Below are 14,661 nucleotides of genomic sequence, written 5' to 3' on the forward strand. Positions count from 1 at the left end.
TCTGGAGCGATGATTTAAAGGGAAGGGAGGGGCATGGTGAATGCAAGGGGGAATAAGTGGGTGTGGGTCATTAGGAAAGGAAAGTAGGGCCTGGGGAGTACTAGAGTTAAAGCATCTAAAATAATTACAAAGGATTCCTTTTACTTCACACTTCGGTAACTTACCCTAATTTATATTAAGCCACTTTGATCCACATTATCCTGTACCTTATCTGTTTGTCCCTTGCAGCCCCCCCCAAATTACTTTATGGTTAAGGTATTTTTGTCAGCTGGTCTGAATGATGTGCAGTGTTTAGCGCAGGCTTCCTGCTCACTCCAATTGATACGGCAACAAAATGCACATGTGCTGATCGATGTGCTGATCTCAATGCAGTGATGTGACAGGCGAATCAGTCTTGACATCACTGTAAAGTGCTAAAGTATTAATATTTTCAAGTTTATTGTCTTGCATGCCTGGTCATTTTTAATGTAGTTCCTGTAGCAGTAACTGTAGGACCAACCATTTTCTTAAGCATCTGAATAATTGAAATAAAAAAATAACAAAAGTGGTATAAAGGTGATACCTTTATTGGCTAAGATAATCATAGCAAGCTTTCAGAACATTTTATTTATTTATATAAACTATAGTAGGGTTTCTGTAGCAAACACCCCAGCTGTACCAGTGCAGGAACGGCTGTCCCTGGGGCTACACAGCAGGGTATTTATATAAACTATAGTAGGGTTTCTGTAGCAAACACCCCAGCTGTACCAGTGCAGGAATGGCTGTCCCGGGGATACACAGCGGGGTATTTATATAAACTATAGTAGGGTTTCTGTAGCAAACACCCCAGCTGTACCAGTGCAGGAACGGCTGTCCCTGGGGCTACACAGCGGGGTATTTATATAAACTATAGTAGGGTTTCTGTAGCAAACACCCCAGCTGTACCAGTGCAGGAACGGCTGTCCCTGGGGCTACACAGCAGGGTATTTATATAACTATAGTAGGGTTTCTGTAGCAAACACCCCAGCTGTACCAGTGCAGGAATGGCTGCCCCCATACTACACAGCAGCTTATTTATATAAATTATAGTAGATTTTCTGAAGTAAACACACAGTGCAGGGCAGCAGCACATTATATTTTAGTTACTTTTATACACTTTTTTGGTGTTACTGTTCCTTTAAACTATTGACTATCCATTCCCTTCAAGTATTTCTAGTCCTGCAAATTTTTTTTACTTAATTAGTTATGAGTGAGAGTTAGGCTAGGTTCACAGTGGGCATTGTGTTCCCTGTAACAGAAGAACACGACGCAGTGGAGCTGCCGCACCTTAACTGTGCGTTACATCCAATTTAGTGAAGCATACAGTCAATGAAAAGCATGCTTCATGGTCGCTCAACGTGTTCGTTTATGCACTGCATGCATTGGGCTTTATTCTTATAGCAGAGAAGTAATTAATTATGACTGTTTTTTAATTGGGACATTTAAACTTGATTTTTTTTATTCCCATTTAAATTTAGTAGGAGTCGGTTCATTTTTTGCCGACTCTGACTCCAGGTACCCAAAATTGCCTCCGACTCCACAGCCCTGCCCACATGGTACCCCTAAATTGTGAAAAATATTGTCCTAGCCTTCACATAAAACAATGGGCTGTAACATAACGGTAACTCTGTGTAACAGGGAAAACCACTAGCACCGGTGTCCTGTTGGGACACCGGAACTTTCTGCTGAATTGTTATTGCCTAAAAAAACACCCATTGTCCCTAAATTGTGACACTGGCCCGGAACTCAACATAACTGAAGGTCTGTTTATGAGTAACTGTGGGTGACAGCAGGTGTAGTCTAACTCCTCAGTGAAACAGCAGAAGCCCCCGCCAGCACCAGCGTTCAACCGCACCCTTTTGGGGCCCCAAACTCTGTTGCAAACTGACAGGAACCCTGCACGCCTCAGATTTAAGACCAGAGTAAACAATTAGTTTTGGTCAGTTTCACCCATTGTCTTCTCCTAAATTAGCCATTGTTCTGTCACTGATTTGTGATAAATATGGCCCTTGTTTGCAGAAAACCGTTTTCTTTTTTGTCAAATTGATGCAGCAGGTACTGTTAGCAATTAGCAAAAAAGTCTGGGAGCCTCTAACTCCACGGTAAAAAAAAAAAAAGAGCCTGAAAATTATAGATTGCTGTAGGCTTTGAAGTTAGATCCAGTGGCAACAAAAGAAAAAGATTAATTTTGGTCATTTTTTACCCATTTTCTTCTACTAAATTAACATTTGTTTTAAACATGTCTTGCCCTTGCTTGAGGACATAAGGGGAGCAGAGGTGCATAGCAGCCAACAAACACAAAAACAAAAAGTTCTCTAACAAGAGCAGATTCTATTAAGACTGCTAAAGCACACCGCTCAGCTCCCCACTTCAACACTGTAGCTACGTGATGCGTCACTGCGTCAACTTATAGTCGTGACGCCACAATCTCGCGTGATGAGATGCGGCGGGATCGTCTTTACGTCACATGGCAAGGAGCCAATGAGCGCAGTTAGCTGCTTTGCGTGACATGATAGTAGCGATCTGGGACTGCTGGCTGGGCTAGGCAAGTCGGAAGTGTCCCGCTAAAAGCGGGGCTATTGGGCAGTATGTCCTCTGCCAACAGGCCTCAGCTTATCCGCAGCAGCCAGAAGGATGAGCAGTTCCAGGGCAGCCTGAGGGGCCAGGCTCATGAGGTGTGCCAGGCTTTTGCCGGTAAGGCTCTGCTCTGGAGTCTGGCAATGTTGATTCCCTGTGCATAGGAGACTGACATTATGTTATATGATGCATTTAATTTGGTCAAGTGTAGTAATCAATAGCAGCCAATCAGGAGGCAGCGTTTAGCTGACATGTTTAAATAGAATCATCTCGTCGTTGCTATGGGTTACCTGGGCAAACAGTGCTTTTGGTTACATGTGGGGTATGTAGTGTCATTAGTGAAAATGGATCACAGGCCACTGGGTTGCATGGAAAGTGAATTTTATAGGGAATGCTATTGATCGTGTTTACTATGTGTCTGTTGCACACTCTCATGTCTGCAGGCTATGAATGAGGGGTGAAAGGGAACAAAAGGGTTACAAAAAGGGGCAAAGTGAGTAAAGAATGGGAAACCATAGTGGAAGGAGAGTACATATGGGTAATGAATAAAGAACATGGGGTATGTAAAATAATCAAAAGAAGAAAGTGAGAGCACTTTTTAAATCATGAGGAGAAAAGAAAAGCCAAAAGTGACAGGAAGCCCTCACTTTCAACACTGGTTCAGTAAATAGAACTTGGGCTAGACACACTTTTTGCCTATTGTTTTAATTGGGACATGTTTATGGCTTTATTTCTCGCAATAAACAGGGCTACATTTGAAAATAAAGCCACATTCTGCTTACTGAACCAAAAAAACAAAATCAAACAAACCAGCAGTCAAATGAGGAGCCCTCTGTAAGTTCACCCTCTCCCCCCCCCTGCAAGTTACAGCCTGTTCTTTAAAGTTTTTAAAGTTTCATTTTCAAATTTGCCCTGTTTAAAGCAATAAATAACGAAACCATCCTTATTTCCTAATTAAAAACATGCAAGACATATGTGCAGCACAAGCTCTATTCATTAAACCTTTTTTAAAAAGGATGTATACTGTCACTATAAAGGACAGGGACACTGTGCATGTGTTGCTTAGTGTTATGGAAATTCACGTATAACATTAGTATATTCCGAAAATTTGCCAGCCCAGGGTGGAGCTAGGGATCCCTGGGAAAAGGGCACAAAGGTGGCACAGAGCCCCAATGGAAAATACCATGGGCAGGTGTATTTTATTTAAAAGGAGTGCTGGCCCAGGCCTGATCACTTTCCAGGTGAGAATCTGTGGCACTGTCAATGTATTGGATTGACATGAAGTACCTGGAACAAATCTGCAAGGCCAAAATCACTCCCAAACAGTGCAAAGCTGGTACATAGTTACCAATAAATCATGAATATTTTTGCAAGACACTGTATATGGCTGTATACTGTGTTTTCTGCAGAATGTGGCTATATGTTTCTGTATGAGCTTATTCCTATCGTTAGTGTTGTGTTCATTATTTATAAAGCAAACTATCTGGTATGGTTGACCTGTAAAACATTTCCTGTTAATAAATGTCTTACATTTCTGTAGGTGCAAAAAAATGGCTGCAGTGGAGAAAGGAAATCGAGTTATTCTCTGATCTTGCATACTATTGTCTAACAACATTTTCAGGTACAATCCTTGCTGGCATTCCTTTATGACTAGCCTGCTAAAATTAATCAAGTATGTCTCTTACTTTTATGAATTGATAACAGATGCTTACCTATCCGGTGCATCTGAAATTTCGCCTTATGCCCTTGCTAGTAGGGGCAAGAATTGACTTAGTTCCTACCTTAGTCCTTTTGGCCAATAGTCCAATAAGAAATAATAGCTGTAGTTTTTATAACACCTGCACAAAAATGCATGTTAGTATGCTTTATGTCGCATGTCTTTAATTGTAGTTGCATTTTCTAGGGTACCAAACACTGGGAGAAGAGTATGTCAATATTGTTCAGGTTGATTTATCTAAAAGAAAAGTTCCTTCGTTGTTTCAACGTACAGCGCTTATCTGCTGCCATACATTGCTCCCTTACTTCTTGGACAAGGAGTTAGTGCGCTTGGAACATGAACTTCAGATAGAAACAGATGGAGTAAGATCGTCACACAGTGGTTTGTCATCAGGATCTCATCGAAGGTCATGGATGTGGAAATGGGTGCATCGAAAGATTGCTGCCTTATCAGAACAGCAAAAGAAGACTTTGGTAAAGGCTGTCTATATTGTCAGACAGAGTATTGCTTTCTTGAAAAGGCTGCATCTTGCTATATTCTATATGAATGGAGCATTCTATCATCTTGCCAAACGTGTCACAGGCATCAGTTACGTGAGTAGATCTATACTTATTGTACAGCGCTGCGGAATACGTTGGCGCTTTATAAATAAATGTTAATAATAATAATAATAATAAAGATTGTGTTAACAATTTAATGTCTTTACCGGTCATTTTAAATTGATATGGACACTGATTTCTGCTAGTGCAGAAGTACCATCTCTGTGACATAACAAACTGTATAAGTTGGATGAAACTATTAGATATTTCTGTTTATGCTGAAATGTACCCCCTGCCCCCCTCCTACCTGTTATAGCAAATGCATTGTGTAGGTTAATCTCATCTAGGTGTGTATTGTGTGTAGCCAGCCGGCTCTGTCTGGCCCTCCCCATGTAATTGCCCTAATTGTGTGGAGCCTGGAGCTGCTCAGTTTGAAAAAAGCTCCAAGGAGGGAAGAGATGAGGATTCCCCACTACCTGAGTTGTTGCTGGCTGGAGAGGACCAGGAGCAGGACCAAGAGGAAAGCATTGCTCAGCATTCCCCAATGTCTATCAGAGCAGTCAGTTCTGGGAATGGAGTAAGGGGCACCCCAAAAGAAATTATGTCACAACCTCAGGGCCGTGAGTTCCCAGACATAGGGCAGGACCCAAAGAGCAAACAGTTGGTATCACAGGATGAGGCGTTTATTGGAGAAATGGCAAGTAGCCATCAGCAGGTTTCCATAAGCCAGTAGGTGGTAGCCAGCCTGCACTCTTGTTCCTTAGGGAATAGGGAAATACACACAGTTGGGGGGAATCTTCTTGCCGCAGCTAAGGTAGATTCCAGGGGAACACAGGGGAGGGGGTCCTGCCGTAGCTAAGGTTACACCCCAGACAAAAGGCTCCTTGGAACTCTTGGCAGCCACCTTTGGAGCCAGAAAGGGAACAGCCCCTGTCGTAAAACCAAAACAGGATTTGACTCCTTCTGCCAACCCAAAGGCAGCTTCCAGAGGGGCCAATCATAGCTAATCCCACTGTGCCTATGGGAAGCCACCTAGTGAGCATGCCCAGTTCAGTCTTTTGCATTTACTAGACAGAGCACTTCTCTCACAAGGGGTAACTATGTGTATTGTGTCACTATGGGGTCTGGCTCTGTGTGCCCTCACAATAGGGGCAATTACATGGGGAGGGCCAGACAGAGCTGGCTGGCTACACACAATACACACCTAGATGAGATTAACCTACACAATGCATTTGCTATAACAGGTAGGAGGGGGGCAGGGGGTACATTTCAGCATAAACAGAAATATCTAATAGTTTCATCCAACTTATACAGTTTGTTATGTCACAATCTCCAAGACCATAAGTGCAGCGTGCTGTCCTATGGCGAGCAAGGAATTGTGTGGCTGCTCCTTTATTTTCTATGGGAGCATGGAGCTACCTGCCTGCGCAAAGCACTTTTTAGGCAGTAGAGCTAGCTTTTCTTGCTGCTTCAGCCTCAAAAAAAAAGGGGGACATCATAAATAAATGTCTGTTTATACGAATATACGAACATATGAATTATCAGTGGGGTGTTAGGGCTCATTGAAGTCAAGTAGCAGCTTTAACACCCATCGAAAACATTAGGCTAATGCCACACGAGGCGTAGGGCTGAAATTTTCGGCAAGCGGATAAACGCTTGCCGAAAATTCATCCCTACGCCTCCTACTTGTGCCTGCACCCGAATGAATGGGATACACTCGGGTGCAGGCACATGTAGCCGATATACGCATGAAAACGCGAGACTTTGCATTCTCTCGCGTTTTCATGCGTATATCGGCTACATGTGCCTGCACCCCAGCGTATCCCATTCATTCGGGTGCAGGCACAAGTAGCAGGCGTAGGGCTGATTTTTCGGCAAGCGGTTTTCCGCTTGCCGAAAAAATCAGCCCTACGCCGCGTGTGGCATCAGCCTTAAAGAGGAACTCCACCCACAACTTAAGCTTTTTGAAAAGTAAACATAATGTCAAGCAGCTTTGAAATAAACATCGATTTAAAATATGTAGCCTTTTCATGATTTTTAATATAATAATATGGTTTGGAACAGTTAGAAAAGCCTGGCCCCATGTTCTCGTGCTGATTTGGCTGACTACTTTGAGACTCTAAAAAAGTAACAGTAATCAACTGTCCTCAGCCTGCCTCCAAACATCACAAAGCAATTCAATGTGGGTTATGTAGTAACTTTTTACAGAGCAGTTTGCACCAATCTTTTCATTTTATCCTAAAGTCTTTTATTAAATCTTTCCACAGCTTCGTGTACGGAGGTCAGTTGGAGATGATCAGCTTGTGGACAGAAGTTACACTTTTCTTGGTGCAATCTCATTGCTTCATCTCATGCTGCTGCTTTGGGTTCAGATTAACAGTTTTCAACAGAGGCAGGAGGCCCAGCAGAAATGGAAACTGCTTCGCCGTATGTCATACCAGAGGTAAGTACATTAATAAACCATATGGAAATCATAATTCTCATGTATATATTAATCTTTTTTCATCTTGGCCTGAATGTTCTTGACCTAGATCTTGCCAGGCCCTGCTCAGTAACCTCACAGGTAGATTGGTTTGTTGTAATTACATCACCAACATGGAGGGACTTTGCTTGAAATTTGGTTTTCCATTTATTCAATGCACTTTGCACATTGCCTTCATTGAATTGCTGCTCAGAGACTTGCGGCTACCTCCTTGAATAAAGCTATGCCTACGTTTGACAGCGCTGCATGCACAAGCGGTGGCCGAAGGGATGCTCGTAGTCAACTCCTAGCTTGCGCTTTATGCAAACACACAAGTTAGGAAGCAACAGAGGCCTAAACAGGACTTTGTAATAACCACCTGCCATATGGTGGAATTGGTTGATAGTGTCAGTGGGTTCACCCAACCAGACAGTGTCAGTTGTAGTCCAAAAAGGGGTAGCATACTAAGTGGCAGATTTATTATAAAATTATGATTTTGGGAAAAAAAAAACACAGTTGCGTTTAGTTGATATTATTATGAATACTTCCTTCCTTTGTTTTTCCATGATCACATGAATATTAATTGATCTGTTTCTAAAGCTAATAAATGCAAAGCCACACAAAGTAGTGATGATCACTTGGTTAATATAATGCTGAACTTTGCCATTAAAGTCTCAATTTTTTCCCACCTTTCTTTATATCCATAGAGCACCACCACACGAGAAATCATATAAGCGCCGTGCAAAGTGCACATTGTGCTTAGAAGTGCGCAGACACTGCACAGCCACACCCTGTGGCCATCTTTTCTGCTGGGAGTGCATCACGGAATGGTGTAACACCAAGGTGAGACTAGGGTGCAAGTACTATACTAGAGATGCTAGTAAAAGACAGACCACCTTAAGAGTCTAGGGGGATCATTTATCATCAGCAGGCAGTTTAACACCTGGGCAAAAACCCATACCAGTCAATCAGTGACTAGATGTTTATCAGCTGCAGGTAGTTGCAGTGTTTAAAAATGAGCCCCAGGGTCTGCACACTAAATAAATTAGGGTTACAGTAGAAAAATGCACAGTAAACAGTATTGCATTTTTGGCAGCTACTGTAAGCATGAATACGCATTGGTTTGTATACGTATTTGAAGGCATAAAATTATATCTTAATAAAGTTTAACAGTGAATTTAACAGTGAATTTGCATGCTTTTCAGCACGGTAGATGTACAACAAAAGAGTTCGTACATCTAGAAGGTACCTAATAAGCACTGCCCTCACCCACTATGGTATTTTGAATGAGCGGGGGGTACTTGGTAGTCTGTAGGTGTACTTACTGCTAAATTCTTTGGACATCCAACAGGTCATTTGCATTGCATGCAACACCCTTTAATTGAACATGTCCTGACAATCAAAATGCAACTGTTTTTTTTCTTAGACGGAATGCCCTCTCTGCCGAGAAAAATTTAGCCCGCAGAAACTCGTCTATTTACGTCACTACCGATGATATTCAGAAATCTACTTGGGCCTTAAGGTTTTTTTCAGTAAGAGGAGTCTTCCAGCACAGCACTTTGCTTTTCTTGTTTAGTAGAAACCATTTCTGTTGCTGTACAACAATTCTAAACCAAGTTAATGCCAGTCACAACTGTAACTAACACGGTCTTCCTAAAGTGTGCCATAAAGGACTACCTGAAATCTAATTGCTTGTGTAGTGAAGCCAAGTACTGAAATGTGTATGGCATGTTGTGGACATAGATATCCCTGTATAATGATTGGTTAAAAAAGGTAAAGAAAAGACTTATTTTATTCTCTGTGTACAAGTGGGAAAATATTTTTTAACATTGTTGCAGCATGAGCATTTTAGAAAGACAGCACATACTAAACTTAATGGAATCTACTTTAAAGGAGAAGTCATTAAAACAAAAGACCCTCTCTCGCAGAAGTGCCTACCGAAATGCTGGAGCATGAATTACTAAATAATATCCCAAAGCTCTGGGAAACCTTATGGGAGCCTTAATATTTGCAAATGCCATTTGGGAAGTCTTCATCAGACTTCCATTTTCTCTTTATTACAGGGTCAGTGATGCTTTCCGCATGACGTGGTCATCAAATCATAACCATAGTCTATAGTACATCAAACCTTTGCATGCTCCAAGCTGAATGAATCATGGTAAGGTGGACTACCAACATTGCACTCTGCCGAGAGCCTAAAATGTTTTTGTAAATCTAATTCGAACAACAGCAGCAGAGTGTGACTAGTAAGAGTAATTTACATTTTTCAGTGGTGGTGTTGTTTATATAGCACAGACGTAATATGAAATGTTTTAGAAGGAATTTTAATGCACATGAAAAGAAATTATTTAACCAATAATCAAATTTTCCAACAAATCAGGCTGAGATTCTGTAAGTGGGGTATCTGTTTTTCATCTCTATTATCTTTTACAGCAAGTTCCAGCTTCTGAGTTATGATTTGCTAACAACACTATACCTGGGTTCTAGTGCCGTGCTAAGCATTATTGAACTACTTAGAAATAGTTTGGCATGCAGAAACTTGTAGCGCTTAACAGATGTGTCCAGAAATAACCCTGGTACTTACTGTTTTCTCAAATTTTTTTTTTTCAATTTTATTATTAAGGGGGTGGAATCATTTTTGCTGTTGAATAGTATGTGATTAAGCTGCAAAGATGCCCTATGTTGGATGAAACAATGCAGGGGATCACATGCAGTACAACTTGGAGCATTTTGAAGCTCTTGGAGTGGGGGAAATGTGCTCCAAATCAACTATCAATTATCTTTAAATATAAATTGGCACTTCAAAGCAAATGAAGGGGTCATTTTTTTGTCTCCCGCCCAAAGAGCTGAAAAACTTGTGTGAGAGACCACTGCAAATAACCTTATGTATCATTATCCTAAGGGACTTATTTATAAAGGTCTGTAAAATATTTTATGCCAAAAAAGGTATATAATGACTTCCCCAAGTCTGAATTATCATCTTGCATCATCTATTTCAGACAGCTAATTGTGTTATGTCTAATGGTTTGTAATTTTTGTTATTCTAAAAAACTGTACTCGATTCTTTTTTACACAACCATAGACCAAGCATAACCTATTGAAATCAATGAGGCAAATTCAGGTGGAAAAAGTGGCCTAAAAAACTCAATACCAGTTTTTCAAGGCAATGCCTCTCTTTACATCAGAATTTTACACAAGGCTACATGTTTGCATAAAGCATTTTCACACCTTTATAAATAACCAGTACTGTGATGTTTGACATATTTCATTTGCATGTGTTTTATACACCTTTATAAATATGCTTACAAAGCACAATTTGGACATGCATATCAAGCTTGCATTGATACTGCAGTATATAATCCTCAAAGAGGTAACTGCTTAGAGTTTTATAAGTAGACCTTAAAGCTTTAAGGGACAAGGAAATATAAAATTACTGGGGGATGCCAATTTGCTAGAACCCCTTTATTTTTTATTTAATTGCTAACATGCTACTCCAGGCTGGGGCTTTCTTTCTAAAAAAGGTCCCTGGCCAGGGGGCTACTTTTGGCTTTCTCCAACCACCAAGATGCTGTGCATATACCAAGTTTAAACTTTCACAAGGGACACTCGGAAGCCTGGTGCAAGACTGGGAGGCCTACTATAGACAAAAGTACCCTTGGCACTAGTGCTAATTAAAGATTAGTACCAGTCTGAGGCCAGGCAATTAGATTGACTGGTTAGTTGTTGGAAGCTAATGCTACATAGGGTTCATTTAGCTATTTCGTCAGCCTGGGTGCAGGCACACAGAGCTGATTTCGGAACCATCAGCTATGCAATTTAAAACTGAAATTCACTCCATGTGCCTGTCCCCAGGCCAACACAATGTCTCTGGGTGCAGGCAAAGGAAAAGAAGCAGCCGTGCTTGGAATTAGCATAAAATACTGCCACCCCCCAGTTATTTTATGTCTCTTTGTTGTTTAAAGGGATGCTGTCAAAGTGTTTCCTTTATTTGAAAACAATGTGAAATATTATGTGTAAAGTAGCTAAAACATGTTTAAGTTTATTGCTTTCAAAGTTAGGGGCACTTTTTGTACTTTGCATGAGGGAATTGATTTTCTGATACTCGCCTATTTCTGTTTCCTTTCTGGCAAATATCAGAAGCCTATCTTGCTTTATGGCAGGAATTTTACACTCGGGATCCAAACAGCTGTCAAATCTCCTTTATCTGAATGGTTTTAAGTATTTACTACACTGCTGTGACTGGCTGGCTGAACAATCAGTGAAATAGATATGGAGGCTTTGTTGAGAAAATTAAAACCCATGCATTGTACTTAGAAACTATATAGAAAATCTGAACCTCCAATATAACAAAATATAACTGTATTATGAAAGAGGAGTAAATATGTGAAATCAGTATCCCTTTAAGCTAGTGTTAAAAAGTCTGCATAGATTTCTACTACATACTGTTTGGATTTTTACTTGAATTGTTTTTAATCCTAATTATCTGTGTCCAGAGTGGAATTTCTAACTGTGTGCACGTTATCACTTTCTGGGATGTCAGACATAACATTTGTACAGTGGCCGCCTAGCTGGTGCCTGTGTGTGGCTACAAAACCCTGTTGTGCTTTTATATTTCTTTTTAAGAACTTTTTTTACTGTACAATTAACTTCTAGTATGGTGGAGATTTTGGCCTTTATCTTGTCAGGCAGTATTTGGAATAACAGACTGTAAAATGAATAGGATAAGGCCTGGACAGAAAGATACAGTTAAATAAATATGTTTGTGAAGATTCTCATTCATCCAGGTCATGGTATATCTGTAGTAATAAGTCAAATCAACTGGACTTGCTGTGTTTTTCTTGAAGATGTTTCGCCAGTCATCCACCTGGTGCTCTCGATTCTGCATTCTGATGACTGGCGAAACATCTTCAAAAAAAACACAACCAGTTGAGTCGACTTATTACTACAGATATATTTAAATAAAGCTAACTGTTGCTGATGACCTGACAGCCAGGTGGCCCACATGTGGAGGTCATAGGTCTAATATAAAACCACTGTTTTTATATTAATATCTCTGCCTGAATAAAATATAAGAAAATTCAATATGTCAGGCGGGTCAACCCAAAGGCCTTGTGCAGATCTTAGTGCCAGTCATAAAGTGCCCATTAATCCAAAGTCCTTCTGATTGCAGTTGCATACAAAAAAATAATTTTGCCTTAAAGGGATAGTTCACCTTTATAATCTTAGTATGAGTGATATTCCTAGACAGTTTGTAATTGGTCTCCATTTAAAATTTTTGTTAGTGAATTAGTCAGATTTTTGTTGAGCAGATCTCCAGTTTGGAATTTCAGCAGCTATCTGGTTGCTAGGGTCCAATTTACCCTGGCAAGCTGGCAGTGGTTTGCATGAGAGACAGGAAGCTGAATTGGAGAGGGCTAAGTAAGAAACAATAACTCTTTAGCTGCACAGACTAATAGTGTTTCGGCTGCTGAGGTAATAACCCCTATTTGAAATCTGGAAAAAGGCAGAAAAGGAAAGCAAATAAAAGAAAAAAAAAGACCAATAGTTGCTAAGAATAACATAAAAACGGGTTTATGTAAAAGGCACTATGTTTGCCCAGGAGCAGTAACCGATAGCAACAAATCAGCAGGTAGCATTTTCTGGTCACCTGTTTGAAAGCAAACATCTTATTGGTTGCTACAGGTTACTACTCCCGGCAAACTTAGTGCCTTTTATTACATTTGGGGGTAAAGGTTATTTTAAAGGTGAACTAGACTCTTTGAAAGGACTTAATATGGGTGGTGATGTCCCATTGATGAGATGAATGGACCCTAGTTGTGTTGGTTCTGTGGCACTTGGGCTGTACAGATACAGATGCCATCAGGGAAGCCCAGCAGGCATTGGTTATCCACTGTTACTATGCTATGCCTATTTTTATCATTTATCTGTGACTTTTGAATGTTATATAATTGTATGTATTAATTCAGTGCCAACATGACAAATGTATTTCAGTGGATTATTAATTGTTCTAAGCCATGACTGAAATTGGGTTTATATCTAGATTTTAATAAAACTTTTTGAATAACATATGGACTCTGTTGTGTAGAATTATGCCATACATGCATTATGTCTGTAGGCAGATATTGGCAAAGCAAATGCATAATAGGCACATACTGTATATGTAGCAAACTCCTCTTGAACAAACACCACATGCACGCCTGCACACCAACTGATTGAGGGACAGGTATGGGGCAGGGCTTGCCACTGGCATTCAAACCACATTCTGTGTGAAAGGGAGAGCACATTAAGGGCCAGTAACACATTCAAATCAGGAGAGAATGCACAGATCAACAGCATTCTTCATGGCTTCATTACTATATAATTTCTGTAAGTTATACGGCAGCACTGGACCAGGGTGCAATCTAATGGTATCTTTATCTTCATATTACAATGTATTCAGTTTTGGGGTGGTAGCAATTCTATGATGAAACTGTGCAGTCCTGTAGCATTGAGCACTGCACATAGGGACTTATTGGAGAAGAACAGCTGACTAGAGGCACTTGGAACTATAAACACTTGTTTAATATGCAACTTACCAAGTCCTTGGATGTATCTAACAAGCTTAAAAAAAACATTAGGTGGAATCTGTTGTAATTCTCATTCAAATAACCAGTGGACTGAGGATGCTATCACCCACTAGCCTATTATATTGGCATTGAGCCTTACAGGGTATGATTTATCACAAGGGTAGTCAATGATAACAAGTCCTGATCAGCAACAATAATTTGCACCTTAGTAAATCTGCTGTTGAGCGGAAACCCTGGTGTTAGTAGTTTAAAAATGCCAATACCTCAGAAACAGAAAAAAAGTATATTAATTTTTTTGTGTTTAGATCTCCTATATAGCCAATGGCAGACAAGTTGTTTTCTCCCCTGGTGTATTTATACCATCAGAGATAAACTGATCTGTTGTCTTCTGCACCTTCTACACGCGTTTGCCGACAGGCAAATGGGACAAGTTAGCAAATATCAAATATTGGAGCAGAAAAGCTAAAGTGTGCACACTTAAGGGCACATTTACTAATCCACGAACGTCCGAAAAGCGTCCGAATGCGTTTTTTTCGTAATGATCGGTATTTTGCGACTTTTTCACGAATTGTCGGGAATTTTTTGAGCGCTCAATACGAAAAAATCGCTTCAATTTGCGAAAGTCGTAATGGCTATGCAAAAGTCGTGACAATTCGCGAAAGTCATAATGGCTATGCAAAAGTCGCGACAATTCACGAGTCATAATGGCTATGCAAAAGTCGCGACAATTCACGAGTCATAATGGCTATGCAAAAGTCGCGACAATTCACGAAAGTCATAATG

General features: G+C 40.4%; 1 protein-coding gene across 1 annotated transcript; it reads left to right on the forward strand.

Moving 5' to 3' along the window:
- Positions 1 to 2,451: 2,451 nt before the first annotated feature.
- Positions 2,452 to 13,378, forward strand: pex10 (peroxisomal biogenesis factor 10). Its single transcript, XM_002936559.5, has 6 exons — positions 2,452 to 2,712; positions 4,136 to 4,216; positions 4,499 to 4,905; positions 7,119 to 7,294; positions 8,020 to 8,155; positions 8,739 to 13,378. The coding sequence occupies exons 1-6, from the start codon at positions 2,607 to 2,609 to the stop codon at positions 8,805 to 8,807; spliced, it is 975 nt and encodes a 324-aa protein (XP_002936605.1). The 5' UTR covers positions 2,452 to 2,606; the 3' UTR covers positions 8,808 to 13,378.
- The last annotated feature ends 1,283 nt before the right edge of the window (positions 13,379 to 14,661 follow it).

This window comes from Xenopus tropicalis, chromosome 7 (assembly GCF_000004195.4).
Source record: "Xenopus tropicalis strain Nigerian chromosome 7, UCB_Xtro_10.0, whole genome shotgun sequence".
Classification (NCBI taxonomy): domain Eukaryota; kingdom Metazoa; phylum Chordata; class Amphibia; order Anura; family Pipidae; genus Xenopus; species Xenopus tropicalis.

Coding starts and splice junctions, on each gene's coding strand:
- pex10 (XM_002936559.5), top strand. CDS start 2,607: ATGTCCTCTGCCAACAGGCCTCAGCTTATCCGCAGCAGCCAGAAGGAT. Junction 2,713..4,135: donor GGTGTGCCAGGCTTTTGCCG/GTAAGGCTCTGC, acceptor ACATTTCTGTAG/GTGCAAAAAAATGGCTGCAG. Junction 8,156..8,738: donor CGGAATGGTGTAACACCAAG/GTGAGACTAGGG, acceptor TTTTTTTCTTAG/ACGGAATGCCCTCTCTGCCG.